Genomic DNA, 22,245 nt, shown 5'->3' on the forward strand with positions numbered 1-22,245 from the left:
AATTCTTGTTAATCTAACTGCACTGTTGAATTTATAGTAGCTATTACAGTTAAATAATACCATGCTATTGTTTGAGGAGAGTTATTAATAAACCAATTGGGCACATTTGGGCAGTCTTGATACAACATTTTGAGAAGAAATTAAATGGTTCATTGGATCAGTCTAAAACTTTGCACATACACTGCTGCCAGTGCTGAAATAATACATGAAGGCCTTTCTCTTGCATTTCAAAGATGATGGAACAAAAAACACATGTTTTTTTCTTTGGATTATCTTTTACCAGATCTAATGTGTTATATTCTCCTACATTCTTTTCACATTTCCACAAACTTCAAAGTGTTTCCTTTCAAATGGTATCAATAATATGCATATCCTTGCTTCAGGCGAAAATTGAAAAAAAGGGTCCAATTCTTTTAAGCTTGCAAATAGCATGCTAATCATGCCGCAATTAGTTTCAAATCAAATCAAATGTTATTGGTCACATACACATGGTTAGCAGATGTTAATGCAAGTGTAGCGAAATGCTTGTGCTTCTAGTTCTGACAGTGCAGTAACATCTAACAAGTTATCTAACAATTCCCCAACAACTACCAAATACACACAAATCTAAAGGGGTGAATGAGAATATGTACATATAAGTATATGGATGAGTGATGGCCGAGCGGCATAGGCAAGGTGCAATAGATGGTATAAAATACAGTATATACATGTTATATATTTGTAATGTAAGATATGTAAACATTATTAAAGTGGTATTATTTAAAGTGGCATTGTTCAAAGTGACCAGTGATCCATTTATTAAATTGGCCAGTGATTGGGTCTCAATTTAGGCAGAAGCCTCTCTGAGTTAGTAATTGCTGTTTAGCAGTCTGATGGCCTTGAGATAGAAGCTGTTTTTCAGTCTCTCGGTCCCAGCTTTGATGCACCTGTACTGACCTCGCCTCTTGGATGGTAGCGGTGTGAACAGGCAGTGGCTCGGTTGGTTTTTGTCCTTGATGATCTTTTTGGCCTTCATGTGACATCGGGTGCTGTAGGTGTCATGGAGGGCAAGTAGTTTGCCCACTGGTGATGCGTTGTGCAGACTCTGGAGAGCCTTGCGGTTGAGGGCGGTGCAGTTGCCGTAACAGGTTGTGACAGGATGCTCTCGATTGTGCATCTGTAAAAGTTTGTTAGGGTTTTGGGTGACAAGCCAGATTTCTTCAGCCTCCTGAGGTTGAAGAGGCACTGTTGCGCCTTCTTCACCACACTGTCTGTGTGGGTGGACCATTTCTGTCTGTCTGTGATGTGTATGCCGAGGAACTTATAACTTTCCACTGTCTCCACTGCTGTCCCTTCGATGTGGATAGGGGGGTGCTGCATCTGCTGTTTGCTGAAGTCTACGATCATCTCCTTTGTTTTGTTGACGTTGAGTGAGAGGTTGTTTTCCTGACACCACACTCCGAGTGCACTCACCTCCTCCTTGTAGGCTGTCTCGTTGTTGTTGGTTATCATGCCCACTACTGTGTCATCTGAAAACTTGATGATTGAGTTGGAGGCGTGCATGGTCACGCAGTCTAAGGGTGAACAGGGAGTACAGGAAGGGGCTGAGCACGCAGCCTTGTGGGGCCCCAGTGTTGAGGGTCAGCGAAGTGGAGATCCTACCTTCACCACCTGAAGGCGACCCATCAGAAAGTCCAGGACCCAATAGCACAGGGCGGGGTTGAGACCCAGGGCCTCCAGCTTGGTGATGAGCTTGGAGGGTACTATGGTGTTGAATGCTGAGCTGTAGTCAATGAACAGCATTGTTAGGTATTCCTCTTGTCCAGATGGGATAGGGCAGTGTGCAGTGTGATTGCAATTGCGTCATCTGTGGACCTGTTGGTATGCAAACTGAAGTGGGTCTAGGGTGGCCGGTAAGGTGGAGGTGATATGATCCTTGACTAGTCTCTCAAAGCACTTCATGATGACAGAAGTGAGTGCTACGGGGTGGTAGTCATTTAGTTCAGTTATCTTTGCCTTCTTGGGTACAGGAACAATGGTAGCCATCTTGAAGCATGTGGGGACAACAGACTGGGATAGGGAGCAATTGAATATGTCCGTAAACACACCATCCAGCTGGTCTGGGCACGCTCTGAGGACACGAATAAGGATGCCATCTGGGCCACCAGCCTTGCGAGGGTTAACATGTTTAAATGTTTTACTCACGTCGGCCATGGAGAAGGAGAAGGGGGAGGCGCAGTCCTTGTTAGCGGGCCGCAACGGTGGCACTGTATTATCCTCAAAGCGGGCAAAGAAGGTGTTTAGTTTGTTTGGAAGCGTGATGTCGGTGTCCGTGACGTGGATGGTTTTCTTTTTGTAGTCTGTGATTTCCTGTAGACCCTGTCACATACGTCTTGTGTCTGAGCTGTTGAATTGCGACTCCACCTTGTCCCTGTACCAGCATTTCGCTTGTTTGATTACCTTGCGGAGGGAATAACTACACTGTTTATATTCAGCCATATTCCCCTACCTCATGGTTAAATGCGATGGTTTGCGCTTTCAGTTTTGCGCGAATTCCGCCATCCATCCACGGTTTCTGGTTAGGGTAGGTTTTAATAGTCACAGTGGGTACAACATCTCCAATGCACTATTTATAAACTCACTCACAGAGTCTGGATGAGTTGTAGGGGTTTAATGGCACAGGCAGGCAGCCCCGCCAACAGCGAGTTGCAGTAATCCAGACGGGAGATGACAAGTGCCTGGATTAGGACCTGCGCCGCTTCCTGTGTGAGGCAGGGTCGTACTCTGCGAATGTTGTAGAGCATGAACCTACAGGATCGGGTCACCACCTTGATGTTAGCGGAGAACAACAGGGTGTTGTCCAGGGTCACGCCAAGGCTCTTAGCACTCTGGGAAGAGGACACAATGGAGTTGTCAACCGTGATGGCGAGATCATAGAATGGGAAGTCCTTCCCCGGGAGGAAGAGCAGCTCCGTCTTGCCGAGGTTCAGCTTGAGGTGGTGATCCGTCATCCACACTGATATGTCTGCCAGACATGCAGAGATGCGATTCGCCACCTGGTTATCAGAAGGGGGAAAGGAGAAGATTAATTGTGTGTCATCTGCATAGCAATGATAGGAGAGACCATGTGAGGATATGACAGAGCCAAGTGACTTGGTGTATAGCAAGAATAGGAGAGGGCCGAGAACTGAGCCCTGTGGGACACCAGTGGTGAGAGCATGTGGTGCGGAGACGGATTTTCGCCATGCCACCTGGTAGGAGCGACCTGTCAGGTAGGACGCAGTCTAAGAGTGAGCCGCGCCGGAGATGCCCAACTCGGAGAGGGTGGAGAGGGGGATCTGATGGTTCACAGTATCAAAGGCAGCAGATAGGTCTAGAAGGATGAGAGCAGAGGAGAGAGAGTTAGCTTTAGCAGTGCGGAGAGCCTCCGTGACACAGAGAAGAGCAGTCTCAGTTGAATGACCAGTCTTGAAACCTGACTGATTTGGATCAAGAAGGTCATTCTGAGAGAGATGGCAAGAGAGCTGGCCAAGGACGGCACGCTCAAGAGTTTTGGAGAGAAAAGAAAGAAGGGATACTGGTCTGTAGTTGTTGACATCGGAGGGATCGAGTGTAGGTTTCTTGAGAAGGGGTGCAACTCTCGCTCTCTTGAAGACGGAAGGGACGTAGCCAGCGGTCAAGGATGAGTTGATGAGCGAGGTGAGGTAAGGGAGAAGGTCTCCGGAAATGGTCTGGAGAAGAGAGGAGGGAATAGGGTCAAGCGGGCAGGTTGTTGGGCGGCCGGCCGTCACAAGTCGCAAGATTTCATCTGGAGAGAGAGAGGAGAAAGAGGTCAAAGCATAGGGTAGGGCAAAGTGAACAGGACCAGCGGTGTCGTTTGACTTAAGAAACGAGAATCGGATGTCGTCGACCTTCTTTTCAAAATGGTTGACAAAGTCATCCACAGACAGGGAGGAGGGGGCGGGGGGGGGGGATTCAGGAGGGAGGAGAAGGTGGCAAAGAGCTTCCTAGGGTTAGAGGCAGATGCTTGGAATTTAGAGTGGTAGAAAGTGGCTTTAGCAGCAGAAACAGAGGAAGAAAATGTGGACAGGAGGGAGTGAAAAGATGCCAGGTCCGCAGGAGGCTAGTTTTCCTCCATTTCCGCTCGGCTGCCCGGAGCCCTGTTCTGTGAGCTCGCAATGAGTCGTCAAGCCACGGAGCAGGAGGGGAGGACCGAGCCGGCCGGGAGGAAAGGGACATAGACAGTCAAAGGATGCAGAAAGGGAGGAGAGGAGGGTTGAGGAGGCAGAATCAGGAGATTGGTTGGAGAAGGATTGAGCAGAGGGAAGAGATGATAGGATGGAAGAGGAGAGAGTAGCAGGAGAGAAAGAGCGAAGGTTGCGACGGCGCAATACCATCTGAGAAGGGGCAGAGTGAGTAGTGTTGGAGGAGAGCGAGAGGGAAAAGGATACAAGGTAGTGGTCGGAGACTTGGAGGGGATTTGCAGTGAGATTAGTAGAAGAACAGCATCTAGTAAAGATGAGGTCAAGCGTATTGCCTGCCTTGTGAGTAGGGGGGGATGGTGAGAGGGTGAGGTCAAAAGAGGAGAGGAGTGGAAAGAAGGAGGCAGAGAGGAATGAGTCAAAGGTAGACGTAGGGAGGTTAAAGTCACCCAGAATTGTGAGGGGTGAGCCGTCCTCAGGAAAGGAACTTATCAAGGCGTCAAGCTCATTGATGAACTCTCCAAGGGAACCTGGAGGGCGATAAATGATAAGGATGTTAAAACCTCTTACATCTAGACGTTCCGCTAGCGGAACACCTGCTCCAATATCCAATGATAGGCGTGGCGCGAATTACAAATTCCTCAAAAATTCAAAAACTTCAATTTTTCAAACATATGACTATTTCACAGCATTTTAAAGATAAGACTCTCCTTTATCTAACCACACTGTCCGATTTCAAAAAGGCTTTACAACGAAAGCAAAACATTAGATTATGTCAGCAGAGTACCAAGCCAGAAATAATCAGACACCCATTTTTCAAGCTAGCATATAATGACACAAAAACCCAGAAGACAGCTAAATGCAGCACTAACCTTTGATGATCTTCATCAGATGACAACCCTAGGACATTATGTTATACAATACATGCATGTTTTGTTCAATCAAGTTCATATTTATATCAAAAACCAGCTTTTTACATTAGCATGTGACGTTCAGAACTAGCATACTTCCGGCGAATTCACTAAGAATTTACTAAATTACTCACGATAAACGTTCACAAAAAGCATAACAATTATTTTAAGAATTATAGATACAGAACTCCTCTATGCACTCGATATGTCCGATTTTAAAATAGCTTTTTGGTGAAAGCACATTTTGCAATATTCTAAGTACATAGCCCAGGCATCACGGGCTAGCTATTTAGACACCCGGCAAGTTTAGCACTCACCAATATCAGGTTTACTATTATAAAAGTTTGATTAGCTTTTGTTGTCTTCGTCAGAATGCACTCCCAGGACTGCTACTTCAATAACAAATGTTGGTTTGGTCCAAAATAATCCATCGTTATATCCGAATAGCGGCGTTTTGTTCGTAAGCGTCCCAGACACTATCTGAAATGGTAAATCAGGGTCGTGCGCATGGCGCAATTCGTGACAAAAAAATCTAAATATTCCATTACCGTACTTCGAAGCATGTCAACCGCTGTTTAAAATCCATTTTTATGCCATTTTTCTCGTAAAAAAGCGATAATATTCCGACCGGGAATCTCCTTTTAGCTAAACAGAGGAAAGTAAACAAAGCTTTCGGTTGACGCGGGCACGAGACTGAGTCTCACAGTACTGTAACCAGCCACTACCCAAACGCGCTACTTTTTTTCAGCCAGAGCCTGCAAAGCCACGATTCAGCTTTTTACCGCCTTCTGAGACCCTATGGCAGCCGTAGGAAGTGTCACGGGACAGCTAAGATCCCCACTCTTCAATAAACAGAGACAAGAAGAACGACACCTTGTCAGACAGGCCACTTCCTGCCTGAAACCTTGTCAGGTTTTTGCCTGCCAAATGAGTTCTGTTATACTCACAGACACCATTCAAACAGTTTTAAAAACTTTAGGGTGTTTTCTATCCATATGTAATAAGTATATGCATATTCTAGTTACTGGGTAGGAGTGGTAACCAGATTAAATCGGGTACGTTTTTTATCCAGCCGTGAAAATACTGCCCCCTAGCCATAACAGGTTAAGCTTTAATGGGCTAGTGACTGTGACAGCATGGAATTCAAAGAAGGAGATAGACAGATGGGTCAGGGGAGAAAGAGAGAATGTCCACTTGGGAGAGATGAGGATTCCAGTGCCACCACCCCGCTGACCAGATGCTCTCGGGGTATGCGAGAACACGTGGTCAGACGAAGAGAGAGCAGTAGGAGTAGCAGTGTTTTCTGTGGTAATCCATGTTTCCGTCAGCGCCAAGAAGTCGAGGGACTGGAGGGTAGCATAGGCTGAGATGAACTCTGCCTTGTTGTCCGCAGACCGGCAGTTCCAGAGGCTGCCGGAGACCTGGAATTACACGTGGGTCGTGCGCGCTGGGACCACCAGGTTAGAGTGGCAGCAGCCATGCGGTGTGAAGCGTTTGTGTAAGCTTACGTTGCAAAAATCTTATTGACTAAAAACGATACAGTACTGCTAGCTGGTAGAGTTTGCTAGCTAGCAGTGGCTGCGTTTACCTTTATCTTTTATCTTTGATACAGAGACAACTATGTAGCTATGTAGCTAGCTAACATTACACTAATCAAAACGTTCCGTTGTAATGTATTTAGTTTCTACAGTACTGCTAGTTGGTAAAATTGGTAAAGTTGGCTAGCTAGCAGTGGCTGTGGTGTTGTGGTGTTGACGCCGTTTGGAAAACGGCGCGAACGAACGAACGAATACAGCTGGCTAGCTAACCTTGTTAGTTTCTCAAAGTTAGTTTCTCAAAGCTACACCTACACCTTTAGCTACACCTTTATCCTTGATACAAAGACAACTATGTAGCTAGCTAGCTAACACTACACTAATCAAATCGTTCCGTTGTAATGTAATGTAATGAAATGTAATATTACCCGCGGAGCGAAGTACAGTGAAGTACAGCACGACTACTCACTCCAGCGCGACTACTCGGGAGCGGTGGTCGGTGAGCATGTCTACGGAGCCTGACCAGGAGGCTGCTCCATCTGCCCCATCTGCGGCACCGTTGTTTTGGGTTGGCTTCTGGGATTAGATCCATTGTGCTGGGTGGTGGTCCGAACAGAGGATCCGCTTTCGGTAAAGTCATATTCCTGGTCGTAATGTTGGTAAATTGACATCGCTCTTATATCCAATAGTTCTTCCCGGCTGTATGTAATAAGATTAAAGATTTCCTGGGGTAACAGTGTAAGAAATAATACATAAAAAAACAAAATACTGCGTAGTTTCCTAAGAACTCGAAGCGAGACAACCATCTCTGTCAGCGTCATCTTGCAACTTTGAGGTTTGAGGTGGAGATCAAAGGAATGCAGGTGTGGTGGAGGTGTGTCTACAGATAGTCTGTATTCTACGCTGTTTTTAAAAACTTTATTCCCTCATAATTCCACCCCCATTATGCATGATAAAACTAATAAGGTAGAGCAAGTTGTCGGTTCCAAGTGGAACAACATCTACTTTATTTTGTCCAACAGAAATAATACCATTCTCCATGCACTGTCATTTACAAATTGATTAGAGCTAGGTGAATGAGTAATCCGTTTGGATAATGGGATTGTAATTATAAATGACAATTGTTTTAGATCTCTTACCTTATGATTGCTGGAGACAAAATGTGAAACAAGTCATATGGCAGAAAACTGAACCATATCAACATATCACCTCTTCCACAGTGAAGTTTATGAAATGCTGGCCTTGCAGGGATGACATTTGGAGACCCAAGTTATAGGCTTCTGTAACCAAGCACAAATGACAATATGGTGCCAAACCTACCAAGTTGATTTATGATTTCTAGAATGTTGTAATTATACATTTGTCTAATCTTCAAATCTTTCATAGATTGAACAATTGATTATGGCAACATTCAGGATGAATCAAACCACTGTATTTTTATTCACCAATATATTTAGTATGTAAAGGCTCGCTTAACCTATTTTTTATTATTATTTATGAATACTTTCCTAACCCTAAATAATATACAATATCAGATAATTTTTTAATCGACAAATTGGGTCTGAAAAAGTAACGAAAATGCATGTATTGACATGGCTTTCTTTCATTAATCCCTAATATTCTGAACCGTTCTGTCCATATATTCTGGTAAGTCTGTCGAAAATTCGAATTAAAGTTGAGCTGACAGCCATTTGCACTGTTTCGCTATGGCTGTAGTCAATAATCTAGCAAAAGGGCAATATTTCATTAATCTAGCTACAACCTTTGGCTTTCACCTGGAATTGTTCATTTATGTCTGAGGAAAAAAACACTTTTCAACCCACATGATCTAGTACACAACTAAAGTATAATAAAACATATAGAAATAAAAAAATTGGGAATGAAGTATTTCTGTCTGTAATAAAGCCCTTTTATGCGGAAAAAATATTATTCTGGTTGGCTGGGCATGGCTGCCAAGTGGGTGGGCCTATGCCCTCCAAGGCCCACCCAATGCTGCACCCCTGCCCAATCATGTGAAATCCATAGTATATTTAGATCTGCCTGCTCTAGATAATTTCAGCGATTGCTTTGCCATGTCTGTGCTATGAAGCAGTCCAGCTGGATAAATGTTTTACTAAGGACTGCTCCTTTGACATGATGTCGCATTCAGTAAGTATAAGTAAAGATACCTTAATAGAAAATTACTCAAGAAAAGTGAGTCACCCAGTAAAATACTAATTGAGTAAAAGTCTGAAAGTATTTGGTTTTAAATATACTTAAGTATCAAAAGTAAATGTAATTGCTAAAATATACGTAAGTATTGAAAGTAAAAATATAAATCATTTCAAATTCCCTATATTAAACAAACCAGATGGCACGATTTGTTTTTATTTATTTACGGATAACCAGGAGCACACTCCAACACAGACATAATTTGCAATCAAAGCATTTGTGTTTAGTGAGTCCGCCAATTCAGAGGCAATAGGGATGATCAGGGATGTTCTCTTGATAAGTGCGTGAACTGGACCATTTTCCTGTCATGCTAGCCATTCAAAATGCAACAAGTACTTTTGAGTTTCATGGAAAATATATAGAGTAAAAAGTACATTATTTTATTTAGGAATGTAGTGAAGTAAAAGTACAAGTTGTCAAAAATATAAATAGTACAGTACAGATACCCCAAAAAGCTACTTAAGTAGTACTGTCACGTCCTGACCGGTAAAGGGGGTAATTTGTTATTGTAGTTTGGTCAGGGCGTGGCAGGGGGTGTTTGTTTTATGTGTTTCAGGGTTTTTGGGTTATGTTCTATGTTAGTATATTTCTATGTTTGTTCTAGTATGTCTATTTCTATGTTTAAGTTTATTGGTTGACCTTCAATTGGAGGCAGCTGTTCCTCGTTGCCTCTAATTGAAGGTCCTATTTAGTAGGGGTGTTTTTTTCCTGTGTTTTGTGGGTGGTTGTTTCCTGTTTTGTGTATGTTGCACCTGACGGGACTGTTTATCGTCGTTTTGTTGTTTGAGAGTTAAATAAAAGTAATTATGAGCACGTCGCACGCCGCGTCTTGGTCCCCATTAGACGACAGTCGTTACAAGTACTTTAATGTATTTTTACCTAAGTACTTTACACCACTGGTCGCAGTGAAGTGATATAAATCGATGTGATGATGCAGCCGACCAACAGAGAGAGGTCTGTCTCCTGACTTATAAAACGGTGGGAAATCAATAAAATAAGTAATGTAAACATTTACAATTTTTTTTAAGTAATTCTAGTGCCTGATTTCAGGGACTGTCAGTTTAAGAGGTACACCAATTTAAAGGAATCGCTTTAGATAAATGAAAACCATATTGAATGAAAACTCCATGAGAAAATCTGTTGGCCAGAAAGTGGGAGGGTTTTTGCGCGTATGTCTGAATACCAACTACTGAGAAGTGCGTAGGAAAGGCGTGAGTAGAAAAGTCTGTACGAGGCCCTTATAATGTTTTAAATGTAATATTTGGTCCCATATTCCTAGCACACAATGACTACATCAAGCTTGTGACTATTAACTTGTTGAGTGTATTTGTTTCGGATGTTGTGCCCAACAGAAATGAATGGTAAATAATATCACTTTTATTGTAAAGTTACATTTATTGTAAATAAGAATATAATATGTTTCTGAACACTTCTATGGTAATGTGGAAGCTACCATGAATACGGATAATCCTGAATTAATCGTGAATAATGATGAGTGAAAAAGTTAGAGGGTCGAAGATCATACCCTCAAAACATGCTAACCTCTGATCATGATATGTACGCCCGTTGAAGGAATTTAATATCTTGATGATAATAATCAATAATCAATTCGCCTTGACTAATGCCCAAGGTTTGTAAGACAATGGGTTAAAATAATTAGGCAAGGACTCAGCTTTCTGCAAAAGGTTTCTGTAGCTTTATTCATGAGAACGTTCTGAGGTCAGGATAACAAAACAGTCATTATATAGTTCTTGATTACTTACGCACATGCATTTACACACAATCTGTTGGTGACCTGCATCCCCCATAAACTTCTCACACTGTTTATCACTATCCAGAGCTCAGCCTGTTCTTTTCCCTCAAGGTTAGGAACTCTTTGAAGCTTTTACTCCCTTGACCATCTGCTTCTCTATCTCTCTATACTAATTGCATACACACATTTCTTTCCCTCTCCAGTGGTTCCTGGACTTTCCGGAACTAATCAGACTAATCGATCCCTACATTGATCATTACATTGATTATTCATTAAACCTGCTGTATGACTAATAATTCATCATGGTTTATTGATTCATTTACATTTGTTAGATAATTCTCTTATCAACGCCTCAGTAGCTTTCTCACTCATCATTATTCACAATTCATTCATGATTGTCCGTAATCATAGTAGCATCCACATTAGTGTAGAAGTGTTCAGAAACATATTATATTCTTATTTACAATAAAAGTGACTCCAAAATCACACAATATTATTTACCATTCATTTCTATTAGGCACCACATAATCCAAAACACAACCAAAACAAACTGAAAATGCATCCAACAAGTTTCTATAGTCATTTAGCTTGATGTGGGTAGCCCTGCCGCATGTTGCACAGTTCCTAAGAAACTATTATAGGAGTGGTTTCTTGCTAATCTGGTTTTACATTTCATTGTTAGGTATCTATTTACTGTAGATGACAAGTTACACCTCAGGAAGTGTTTTTCATGTGGGGGTGGGCAGCCCTGCCGCATGATGCACAGTTCCTAAGAAACTATTATAGGAGTGGTTTCTTGCTAATCTGGTTTTACATTTCATTGTTAGGTATCTATTTACTGTAGATGACAAGTTACACCTCAGGAAGTGTTTTTACATTTACATTTTTACATTTACATTTACATTTTAGTCATTTAGCAGACGCTCTTATCCAGAGCGACTTACAAATTGGTGCATTCACCTATAATATCCAGTGGAACAACCACTTTACAATATGTGGGGGTGGGCAGCCCTGCCGCATGATGCACAGTTCCTAAGAAACGATAGGGTGGAGAATCAGACCTCTTGAGACTTGAGAAATGTCATCCATCCACACAAAAGTCCTTCCTCTTCCATCTCTGGTTAACCCATGCCATGACTACTGTTGTTCAGGTTGAATTAATTATATTAAATATGAATTAATGTACAGTATATCTTGTCACATTCTAGCCTATATAGGGGTTAATATTTAAGTGCGTAGCCTAAATGGTCCCAGAAGCATAACAATGACTATGCATCCGGGACCATCCCGAAAGAGACCCTTCTGGCTATGCATCCGATGACCATTCTGGCTATGCATCCGATGACCATTCTAGCTATGCATCCGATGACCATTCTGGCTATGCATCCGATGACCATTCTGGCTATGCTTCCGGGACCATTGTGGCTATGCTTCCGGGACTATTATGGCTATGCTTCCGGGACCGTTGTGGCTATGCTTCCGGGACCATTATGGCTATGCTTCCGGGACCATTATGGCTATGCTTCCGGGACCATTGTGGCTATGCTTCCGGGACCATTATGGCTATGCTTCCGGGACCATTATGGCTATGCTTCCGGGACCATTATGGCTAGATGTGATATCCTCCCCTCATATATAAAAAAGTGGCGTAGTACATGCAATGCTTTATTATAAAGGTCATTTTATTTCACCCTTCCCCCTCGCGGCGAGTCAGCCCCAGGTTTTCAGGGCTGAGCCCTGAATGTTCTGAAACTCTGATGATGCTTCTGTTCAGTATAGTATAGACGGGTTGGTTTTTTAGCAACACAACCAACGCGTGGCAACTATGGGGCAAAACAGATGGGGCTGGATAATATATATATATTTTTTTATGTTTTTTTATTTGGCATTTTTTATGATTATACAGATAACGGGTAGAACAGGTAGAGGGCAGAACACACATGGATCCCCTACCAAGTCAAACCCCCCCAACCCCCCCATGCTCTATTAGAGCCCCACCCCAAAACTAGACTTAAAGCAGGCATGATATACAATGAGTAATATAATCAAATATTTTTTTTAAAATACAAGAATATTATAAAACAAAAAGTTAAAAAAGAGTAAAAATAATTATACAAATTCTAATTTGGGTTGGTTTATGGAGCTGTGAAATTTTCTGGGTTCATGTCTTCTACAAAGGATAGGAAAGGTTGCCAGATATTATAAAATGTAATTGCAGATCCCCTAACGGAGTAGCTATTTTCTCTAGCTTGAGATGTTGCATAACTTCCTTCCTCCAGCCTAGTGGTTAGAGCGTTGGACTAATAACCGAAGGTTGCAAGATCGAATCCCCGAGCTGACAAGGTACAAATCTGTCGTTCTGCCCCTGAACAAGGCAGTTAACCCACTGTTCCTAGGCCGTCATTGAAAATAAGAATTTGTTCTTAACTGACATGCCTAGTTAAATTTAAAAAAAATTACTTCCTTTATCAAATGGTTAAAAGTAAGAGGAAACCAATCTGCCTCATTAAAACTAAACGTATTCATTAAAATAACCAGTCACACTTTACTGTAATTTTTTCCACAAATGCATGTACTACACTTGCAAATGTAGACAGGCTACTGTGTAATGACACATTATTGTGTGTGTGTGTGTATCATAAAGCTTGGCTTGACATGATTCATGGCCACCAACTTGCTATATCCTGTTTTCCAAAAGTGAAAATGAGATAACTGCAGGGAAGGCTATACAGTATGCCTCTCCCTCTCAGATGCTTCCCTCCACCTATTACGAAAGGAACATAATATGTAGATAGCTTCATTCTTGAGATGTATAAGAGGCCACATCCTATTCTGGGCTTCATAAAGAGGAACCTTCAACAGCTCACATACAGAGCTTCTGCCTCAAAGGACCCATCACTGAAGCATAAATAAAAAAGTAATGTAAAGACAGTGGAGTGATCAGAAGACAATTAGTGGGTAAGACTTTGTTTCAGGTTTTATTGTATATTTACGTATTTGTCTAAATTGACAGGATTGACTATCAGAAACAGGGAATATAGGCCTATATGACAATTTAGCAAAGTATTTTTTTAATGTAATTGTATTGACACTATAGGACTAGGGTAGGGATTCAGTACAAGGCTCAAGCATAAATGTCCTTTAAATGACCTTTACTGTAAATGATCAACTCAACTACATTGCTATGCAATCGGGAAAATGCAATGTTAATAAAATGTTAGTGTTATTACAGCGGCATAAGTGTTGACGGTAATATTAACAAAACGAAATATAAGACTAAGTATTTAAGGGAATATCTAAACACTGCCTTGTTGAATCGACTACAGCCAAGATACCAGTAGGTGGAAAATAATGTTAATTTGTATTCTGATGAAAATATCCCTTTAAAATTGGTATGATGTGTATGTTTGAAACTTATTTGTATTTGAACTCAAGTAGTAGAAAATGTTAAATTCCGGTACTCAGCTCCAGTGAGCTCCTACTCAAGTCAAGCAATGTGAATTTTGACAGTGAAACTACATTTTTAATTTTGGATATACAGCACCTCTAGAAAGTCTACAACCTCTTGGATTTCTTCAAATTTTATTGCGTTACAAAGTAGGATTAAAATGGATTTGATTGACATTTGATTGTCAATGAGCTACACTAAATATTCTGTAATGACAAAGTGGAAAAAAATCTAACATTTTTTGAAAGATTCATGAAAATGTTATAGCTAAAATATAGTAGTTACTTAAGTAGGGGGGAGCTAGATACATAAAATGCTTTTATTTCTAAATGGAAAAACAGATACAGTGCATTCGGAAAGTATTCAGACCCCTTGACTTTTCCACATGTTGTTACATTAATCATCAAATCAAATCAAATTTATTTATATAGCCCTTCGTACATCAGCTGATATTCTCAAAGTGCTGTACAGAAACCCAGCCTAAAACCCCAAACAGCAAGCAAAGCATGTGAAAGAAGCACGGTGGCTAGGAAAAACTCCCTAGGAAAAACTCCCTAGAAAGGCCAAAAACCTAGGGAGAAACCTAGAGAGGAACCAGGCTATAAGGGGTGGCCAGTCCTCTTCTGGCTGTGCAGGGTGGATATTATAACAGAACATGGTCAAAATGTTAAAATGTTAAAATGTTCATAAATGACCAGCATGGTCAAATAATAATAATCATAGTAGTTGTCAAGGGTGCAACAAGCACGTCCGGTGAACAGGTCAGGGTTCCATAGCCGCAGGCAGAACAGTTGAAACTGGAGCAGCAGCACGGCCAGGTGGACTGGGGACAGCAAGGAGTCATCATACCAGGTAGTCCTGAGGCATGGTCCTAGGGCTCAGGTCCTCCGAGAGAAAGACAGAAAGAGAGAAAGAGAGAATTAGAGAGAGCATATTTAAATACACACAGGACACCGGATAAGACAAGAGAAATACTCCAGATGTAACAGACTGACCCTAGCCCCCCGACACATAAACTACTGCAGCATAAATACTGGAGGCTGAGACAGGAGGGATCAGAAGACACTGTGGCCCCATCCGATGATACCCCCGGACAGGCCCAAACAGGCAGGATATAACCCCACCCACTTTGCCAAAGCACAGCCCCCACACCACTAGAGGGATGTCTCCAACCAGCAACTTACCGTCCTAAGACAAGGCCGAGTATAGCCCACAACGATCTCCGCCATGGCACAACCCAAGGGGGGGGCGCCAACCCAGACAGGAAGACCACGTCAGTGACTCAACCCACTCAAGTGACGCACCCCTCCCATGGACGGCATGGAAGAACACCAGTAGGCCAGTGACTCAGCCCCTGTAAAAGGGTTAGAGGCAGAGAATCCCAGTGGAAAGAGGGGAACCGGCAAGGCAGAGACAGCAAGGGCGGTTCGTTGCTCCAGCCTTTCCGTTCACCTTCACACTCCTGGGCCAGACTATACTTAATCATAGGACCTACTGAAGAGATAAGTCTTCAGTAAAGACTTAAAGGTTGAGACTAAGTCTGCGTCTCTCACATTGGTAGGCAGACCATTCCATAAGAATGGAGCTCTATAGGAGAAAGCCCTACCTCCAGCCGTTTGCTTAGAAATTCTAGGGACAATTAGGAGGCCTGCGTCTTGTGACCGTAGCGTACGTGTAGGTATGTACGGCAGGACCAAATCGGAAAGATAGGTAGGAGCAAGCCCATGTAATGCTTTGTAGGTTAGCAGTAAAACCTTGAAATCAGCCCTTGCCTTAACAGGAAGCCAGTGTAGGGAGGCTAGCACTGGAGTAATATGATCACATTTTTGGGTTCTAGTCAGGATTCTAGCAGCCGTATTTAGCACTAACTGAAGTTTATTTAGTGCTTTATCCGGGTAGCCGGAAAGTAGAGCATTGCAGTAGTCCAGCCTAGAAGTAACAAAAGCATGGATTAATTTTTCTGCGTCATTTTTGGACAGAAAATTTCTGATTTTTGCAATGTTACGTAGATGGAAAAAAGCTGTCCTTGAAACAGTCTTGATATGTTCTTCAAAAGAGAGATCAGGGTCCAGAGTAACGCCGAGGTCCTTCACAGTTTTATTTGAGACGACTGTACAACCATCCAGATTAATTGTCAGATTCAACAGAAGATCTCTTTGTTTCTTGGGACCTAGAACAAGCATCTCTGTTTTGTCTGAGTTTAAAAGTAGAAAGTTTGCAGCCATCCACTTCTTTATTGCTTAAACACAGGCTTCTAGCGAGGGCAATTTTGGGGCTTCACCATGTTTCATTGAAATGTACAGCTGTGTGTCGTCCGCATAGCAGTGAAATTTAACATTATGTTTTCGAATGACATCCCCAAGAGGTAAAATATATAGTGAAAACAATAGTGGTCCTAAAACGGAACCTTGAGGAACACCAAAATTTACAATTGATTTGTCAGAGGACAAACCATTCACAGAGACAAACTGATATCTTTCCGACAGATAAGATCTAAACCAGGCCAGAACTTGTCCATGTAGACCAATTTGGGTTTCCAATCTCTCCAAAAGAATGTGGTGATCGATGGTATCAAAAGCGGCACTAAGATCTAGGAGCACGAGGACAGATGCAGAGCCTCGGTCTGACGTCATTAAAAGGTCATTTACCACCTTCACAAGTGCAGTCTCAGTGCTATGATGGGGTCTAAAACCAGACTGAAGCGTTTCGTATACATTGTTTGTCTTCAGGAAGGCAGTGAGTTGCTGTGCAACAGCTTTTTCAAAACATTTTGAGAGGAATGGAAGATTCGATATAGGCCGATAGTTTTTTATAATTTCTGGATCAAGATTCGGCTTTTTCAAGAGAGGCTTTATTACTGCCACTTTTAGTGAGCTTGGTACACATCCGGTGGATAGAGAGCCGTTTATTATGTTCAACATAGGAGGGCCAAGCACAGGAAGCAGCTCTTTCAGTAGTTTAGTTGGAATAGGGTCCAGTATGCAGCTTGAGGGTTTGGAGGCCATGATTATTTTCATCATTGCGTCAAGAGATATAGTACTAAAACACTTTAGTATCTCCCTTGATCCTAGGTCCTGGCAGAGTTGTGCAGACTCAGGACAATGGAGCTTTGGAGGAATACCCAGATTTAAAGAGGAGTCTGTAATTTGCTTTCTAATGATCATGATCTTTTCCTCAAAGAAGTTCATAAATGTATTACTGCTGAAGTGAAAGCCATCCTCCATTTGCGAAGGCTGCTTTTTAGTTAGCTTTGCGACAGTATCAAAAAGAAATTTCGGATTGTTCTTATTTTCCTCAATTAAGTTGGAAAAATAGGATGATCGAGCAGCAGTAAGGGCTCTTCGATACTGCACGGTACTGTCTTTCCAAGCTAGTCGGAAGACTTCCAGTTTGGTGTGGCGCCATTTCCGTTCCAATTTTCTGGAAGCTTGCTTCAGAGCTCGTGTATTTTCTGTATACCAGGGAGCTAGTTTCTTATGACAGATGTTTTTAGTTTTTAGGGGTGCAACTGCATCTAGGGTATTGCGCAAGGTTAAATTGAGTTCCTCGGTTAGGTGGTTAACTGATTTTTGTCCTCTGACGTCCTTGGGTAGGCAGAGGCAGTCTGGAATTGTCTGAGAATTTATAGCACGACTTTTAATGCTCCTTGGTTGGGGTCTGAGCAGATTATTTGTTGCAATTGCAAACGTAATAAAATGGTGGTCCGATAGTCCAGGATTATGAGGAAAAACATTTAGATCCACAACATTTATTCCATGGGACAAAACTAGGTCCAGAGTATGACTGTGGCAGTGAGTAGGTCCAGAGACATGTTGGACAAAACCCACTGAGTCGATGATGGCTCCGAAAGCCTTTTGGAGTGGGTCTGTGGACTTTTCCATGTGAATGTTAAAGTCACCAAAAATTAGAATATTATCTGCTATGACTACAAGATCCGATAGGAATTCAGGGAACTCAGTGAGGAACACTGCATATGGCCCAGGAGGCCTATAAACAGTAGCTATAAAAAGTGAGTGAGTAGGCTGCATAGATTTCATGACTAGAAGCTCAAAAGACGAAAACGTCATTGTTGTATTTTTTTTTTGTAAATTGAAATTTGCTATCGTAAATGTTAGCAACACCTCCGCCTTTGCCGGATGCACGGGGGGTATGGTCACTAATGTAACCAGGGGGGTGAGGCCTCATTTAACACAGTAAATTCATCCTTATTCTAAATTGATACAAACTTGTTTTTACTGTGTGTAGATTGATGAGGGAAAAAAACACATTTAATCAATTTTAGAATAATACCCCATAATGACAAAGCAAAAACATTAGTATTTAAAATAAATAACGGAAATATCACATTTACATACATACTCAGACCGTTTACTCACTACTTTGTTAAACCGCCGCGTCGAGTCTTCTTGGGTATGACGCTATAAGCTTGGCACACCTGTATTTGGGGAGTTTCTCCCATTCTTCTCTACAGATCCTCTCAAGTTCTGTCAGGTTGGATGGGGAGCGTCGCTGCACAGCTATTTTCAGGTCTCTCCAGAGATGTAATATCGGGTTTAAGTCCAGGCTCTGGCTGGGCCACTCAAGGACATTCAGAGACTTGTCCTGAAGCCACTCCTGCGTGGTCTTGGCTGTGTGCTTAGGGTCGTTGTCCTGTTGGAAGGTGAACCTTCACCCCAGTCTGAGGTCCTGAGTGTTCTGGAGCAGGTTTTCATCAAGGATCTCTCTGTACTTTGCTCCGCTCATCTTTCCCTCGATCCTGACTAGTCTCCCAGTCCCTGCCGCTGAAAAACATCCCCACAGCATGATGCTGCCACCACTATGCTTCACCGTAGGGATGGTGCCAGGTTTCCTCCAGACGTGACGCTTGGCATTCTGGCCAAAGAGTTCAATCTTGGTTTCATCAGACCAGAGAATCTGGTCTGATAGTCCTTTAGGTGTCTTTTGGTCAAACTCCAAGCGGGCTGTCATGTGCCTTTTACTGAGGAGTGGCTTACGTCTGGCCGCTCTACCATAAAGGCCTGATTGGTGGAGTGCTGCAGAGATGGTTTCCCTTCTGGAAGGTTCTCCCATCTCCACAGAGGAACTCTATAGCTCTGTCAGAGTGATCATTGGGTTCTTGGTCACCTCCCTGACCAAGGCCATTCTTCCCCGGTTGCTCAGTTTGGAGAGGCGGCCAGCTCTAGGAAGAGTCTTGGTGGTTCCAAACTTCTGTAATTGAAGAATGATGGAGGCCATTGTGTTCTTGGGGACCTTCAATGCTGCAGAAATGTATTGGTACCCTTCCCTAAATCTGTGCCTCAACACAATCCTGTCTCGGAGCTCTACGGACAATTCCTTTGACCTCATGGCTTGGTGTTTGCTCTGACATGCACTGCCAACTGTAGAACCTTATATAGACAGGTGTGTGCCTTTTCAAATTATGTCCAATCAATTGAATTTACCACAAGTGGAATCCAATCAAGTTGTGGAAACATCTCAAGGATGATCAATGGAAACAGGATGCATCTGAGCTCAATTTCGAGTCTCATAGCAAAGGGTCTGAATACTTAAGTAAATAAGGTATTTCTGTTTATTATTTAATACATTTTCGCTTTGTCATTATGGGGTATTGTCTGTAGATTGATGAGGATTTTTTTTATTTGATCCATTTTAGAATAAGGCTGTAATGTAACAGAATGTGGAAAAAGTGAACGGGTCTGAATACTGTCTGAACTATACATATCATGATGTTGTCACGTCCTGACCATAGAAGCTTTTATTTTCTATGGTAGAGTAGGTCAGGGCGTGACTGGGGGGTTGTTCTAGTTTATATTTTCTATGTGGGGTTCTAGGTTCATTTTCTATGTTGGTGATTTGTACAGTATGATTCCCAATTAGAGGCAACTGGTTATCGTTGTCTCTAATTGGGGATCATACTTAAGTAGCGTTGTCACGTTCGTCGTATGGAGTGGACCAAAACGCAGCGGGAACGTGCAAACTCATCTTCTTTTATTGAAGGAACGTGAACACAAAACAAAATAACAAACAATGACGACGAAGACAGTCCTGTCAGGCTCAACGCTAAACACGGAACTACCCACAAATCCCATAGAAAAAACACCCCTATTAAATAGGACCTTCAATTAGAGGCAACGAGGAACAGCTGTCTCCAATTGAAGGTCAACCCAAAAAACTAAACATAGAAATAGAAAACTAGAACGAACATAGAAATACACTAACATAGAACATTACCCCCCCCAAAAAAAAAAACCCCACACTAAACAAACACCCCCCTGCCACGCCCTGACCAAACTACAGTAACAAACAACCCCTTTTACTGGTCAGGACGTGACAAGCGTTTTTTCCACCTGTGGGTTATGGGATATTGTTTATGTTTAGTTGCCTGTTAGCACTGCATTGTTGTCACGGTTCGGTTATTCTTTATTTGTTTTGTATTTGCTTAAGTTTCACTTTATTCATTAAAATGATGTGGAACTCTACGTACGCTGCACCTTGGTCCGACCATTATTACAAACAACGTGACAGATGTCTGTACGTGCTGTTCAAGGAGTAATATCTTATTGGTTGATTGGTTTGTTCATTTACACTAGTTCAACTAATCTGCCATTAGTGGAAGGTTGCCAATCTAATTGTTTCTGAAAATAATCCCTTTCTGATATCTGTATTTAAATATGTTTTAATTTTTTATTTTAAGTAGTCCCTTATTGCTGTCTGTATTAAAATAAAGTATTAGTAATTACCCCCAAATGATAGTCAACTTTTTTAGTTCCACAAATAATATTTGGAACCATAGTTATCCAAAATGTGCTCACAACAATACTTCCTCATGTTGTACAGTAAATAACAAACCACAGCAGTGATGCAGGTGTTTTCTTGCGAACATATTCGAAAAGGAAGATGGGTCTCTAATGAAATATTCAACATGGTGGAGGAATGTTGGTGACCTGCAACACAACACAAGTCCCACAGGGAAACTGCTGGGTTAGATTGCTGAGAACATCAACAGATATGTATTTTTAGATGGGCCTAATCTTATCTCCATCTTTAGAGGTATTAGGAGAAAAACCTTCATCTGAATAATTTAGTTTCACTAAGAAACAAGGAAATAGTGAATGTGTTAATCAATATCTTCATCAAATGTAGTATGCTATTCTAAGCTCTAGTATAATCTCGATCAACATTCAAGTATCAATGAAGTATGGTTGGATTTATAAAATGCCTATAACCTGTAATGAAATGAGAATCCATTCTCAGAAACAGGAAAGTGCAAAAAAATATTACTGTTTACAATTATTTAGCAAATTAAGAAGATTTATGAAATGGAGATGTATTGCACATATCATTTGATTTGATCCTTTCCTCCTCTGAGTCTTGTGCTTTCATACAGTAGGTTTGTCTGAGACATCATGGAGGGTAATAACAGACAACAGAGAGAAAGATCAGAAGAAAGATCCCCAGAGACGTCGCCTATGATGGTTCCGGCAACCCAACCACGCTCCTCAATGTTCTCCTGCTGTTTGTGGATGGCATCTGATGAACCTGTAGACGTCCCAGCGAGTAATGTAACACAAGGTGAGAAGAGAATGGTTTATCACTACACATTCAATCGAACTAACTCTACCACCTTCCCAAAATGCTCTGTCTCTGAATAGCCTGTTTCTCCCCTCAGACCCTATTGTGAAGCCGCCCACCAGACAGTCTCATGTCAACAACCCAGACACCAGCGAACGCATAATACGGTAGGGAGATTGGGGATAGTGAGGACACCATTTGGTGAAAATGACTCATGAAGGGAGTTTTGGAGGAAAACATTTGGGTGATGGGGGTGGCATAGTCCTATCAAAGTACGTTTTCCTATTACTGGTAGCTATGTTATAACTTGCTATAACTTTCTTTTTTTTAACCATGATTTATTTCTGTTTTGTTCTGCAGTTTGGAGAATACTGAGCTGCAAGTATTGTCCGCTGGTGCCAAGAGGTCGAACAACACCCCACTGCCAGGGCAGCCAGGGCACTCTAATACGAAGAAGGATACAAGAGGGGACCAAGATGGAAGGAACAAGCTCAACCAGGGGTCCAGTCAGGTGAGCCAACAACAGTGTCATTGTAATAGAAAAACATCAGGGATCAAATATATGAAATCTGAAATATACAGTGAAATATATAGTGAGAGGTCAATGAGCTTCAGTTTAAATCTGTCCTCTCCA

At 42.0% G+C, this 22,245-nt stretch overlaps 1 protein-coding gene across 9 annotated transcripts in view; it reads left to right on the forward strand.

The window, feature by feature from the left end:
- Nucleotides 1-22,245, forward strand: part of LOC106587367 (uncharacterized) — a 48,539-nt gene that overhangs the window by 23,031 nt on the left and 3,263 nt on the right. For 2 of the 9 annotated variants that reach the window (XM_045708806.1, XM_045708807.1), the window contains exons 3-4: nucleotides 21,709-21,778; nucleotides 21,972-22,122. In XM_045708806.1, coding sequence (XP_045564762.1) covers nucleotides 21,709-21,778; nucleotides 21,972-22,122 — 221 coding nt within the window. Of the gene's footprint in view, nucleotides 1-13,322; nucleotides 13,550-20,346; nucleotides 21,612-21,708; nucleotides 21,779-21,971; nucleotides 22,123-22,245 lie in introns of those variants that run through there. The other 7 variants (XM_045708808.1, XM_045708813.1, XM_045708810.1 and 4 more) reach the window with 7 other exon arrangements.

This window comes from Salmo salar, chromosome ssa26 (assembly GCF_905237065.1).
Source record: "Salmo salar chromosome ssa26, Ssal_v3.1, whole genome shotgun sequence".
Lineage (NCBI taxonomy): Eukaryota > Metazoa > Chordata > Actinopteri > Salmoniformes > Salmonidae > Salmo > Salmo salar.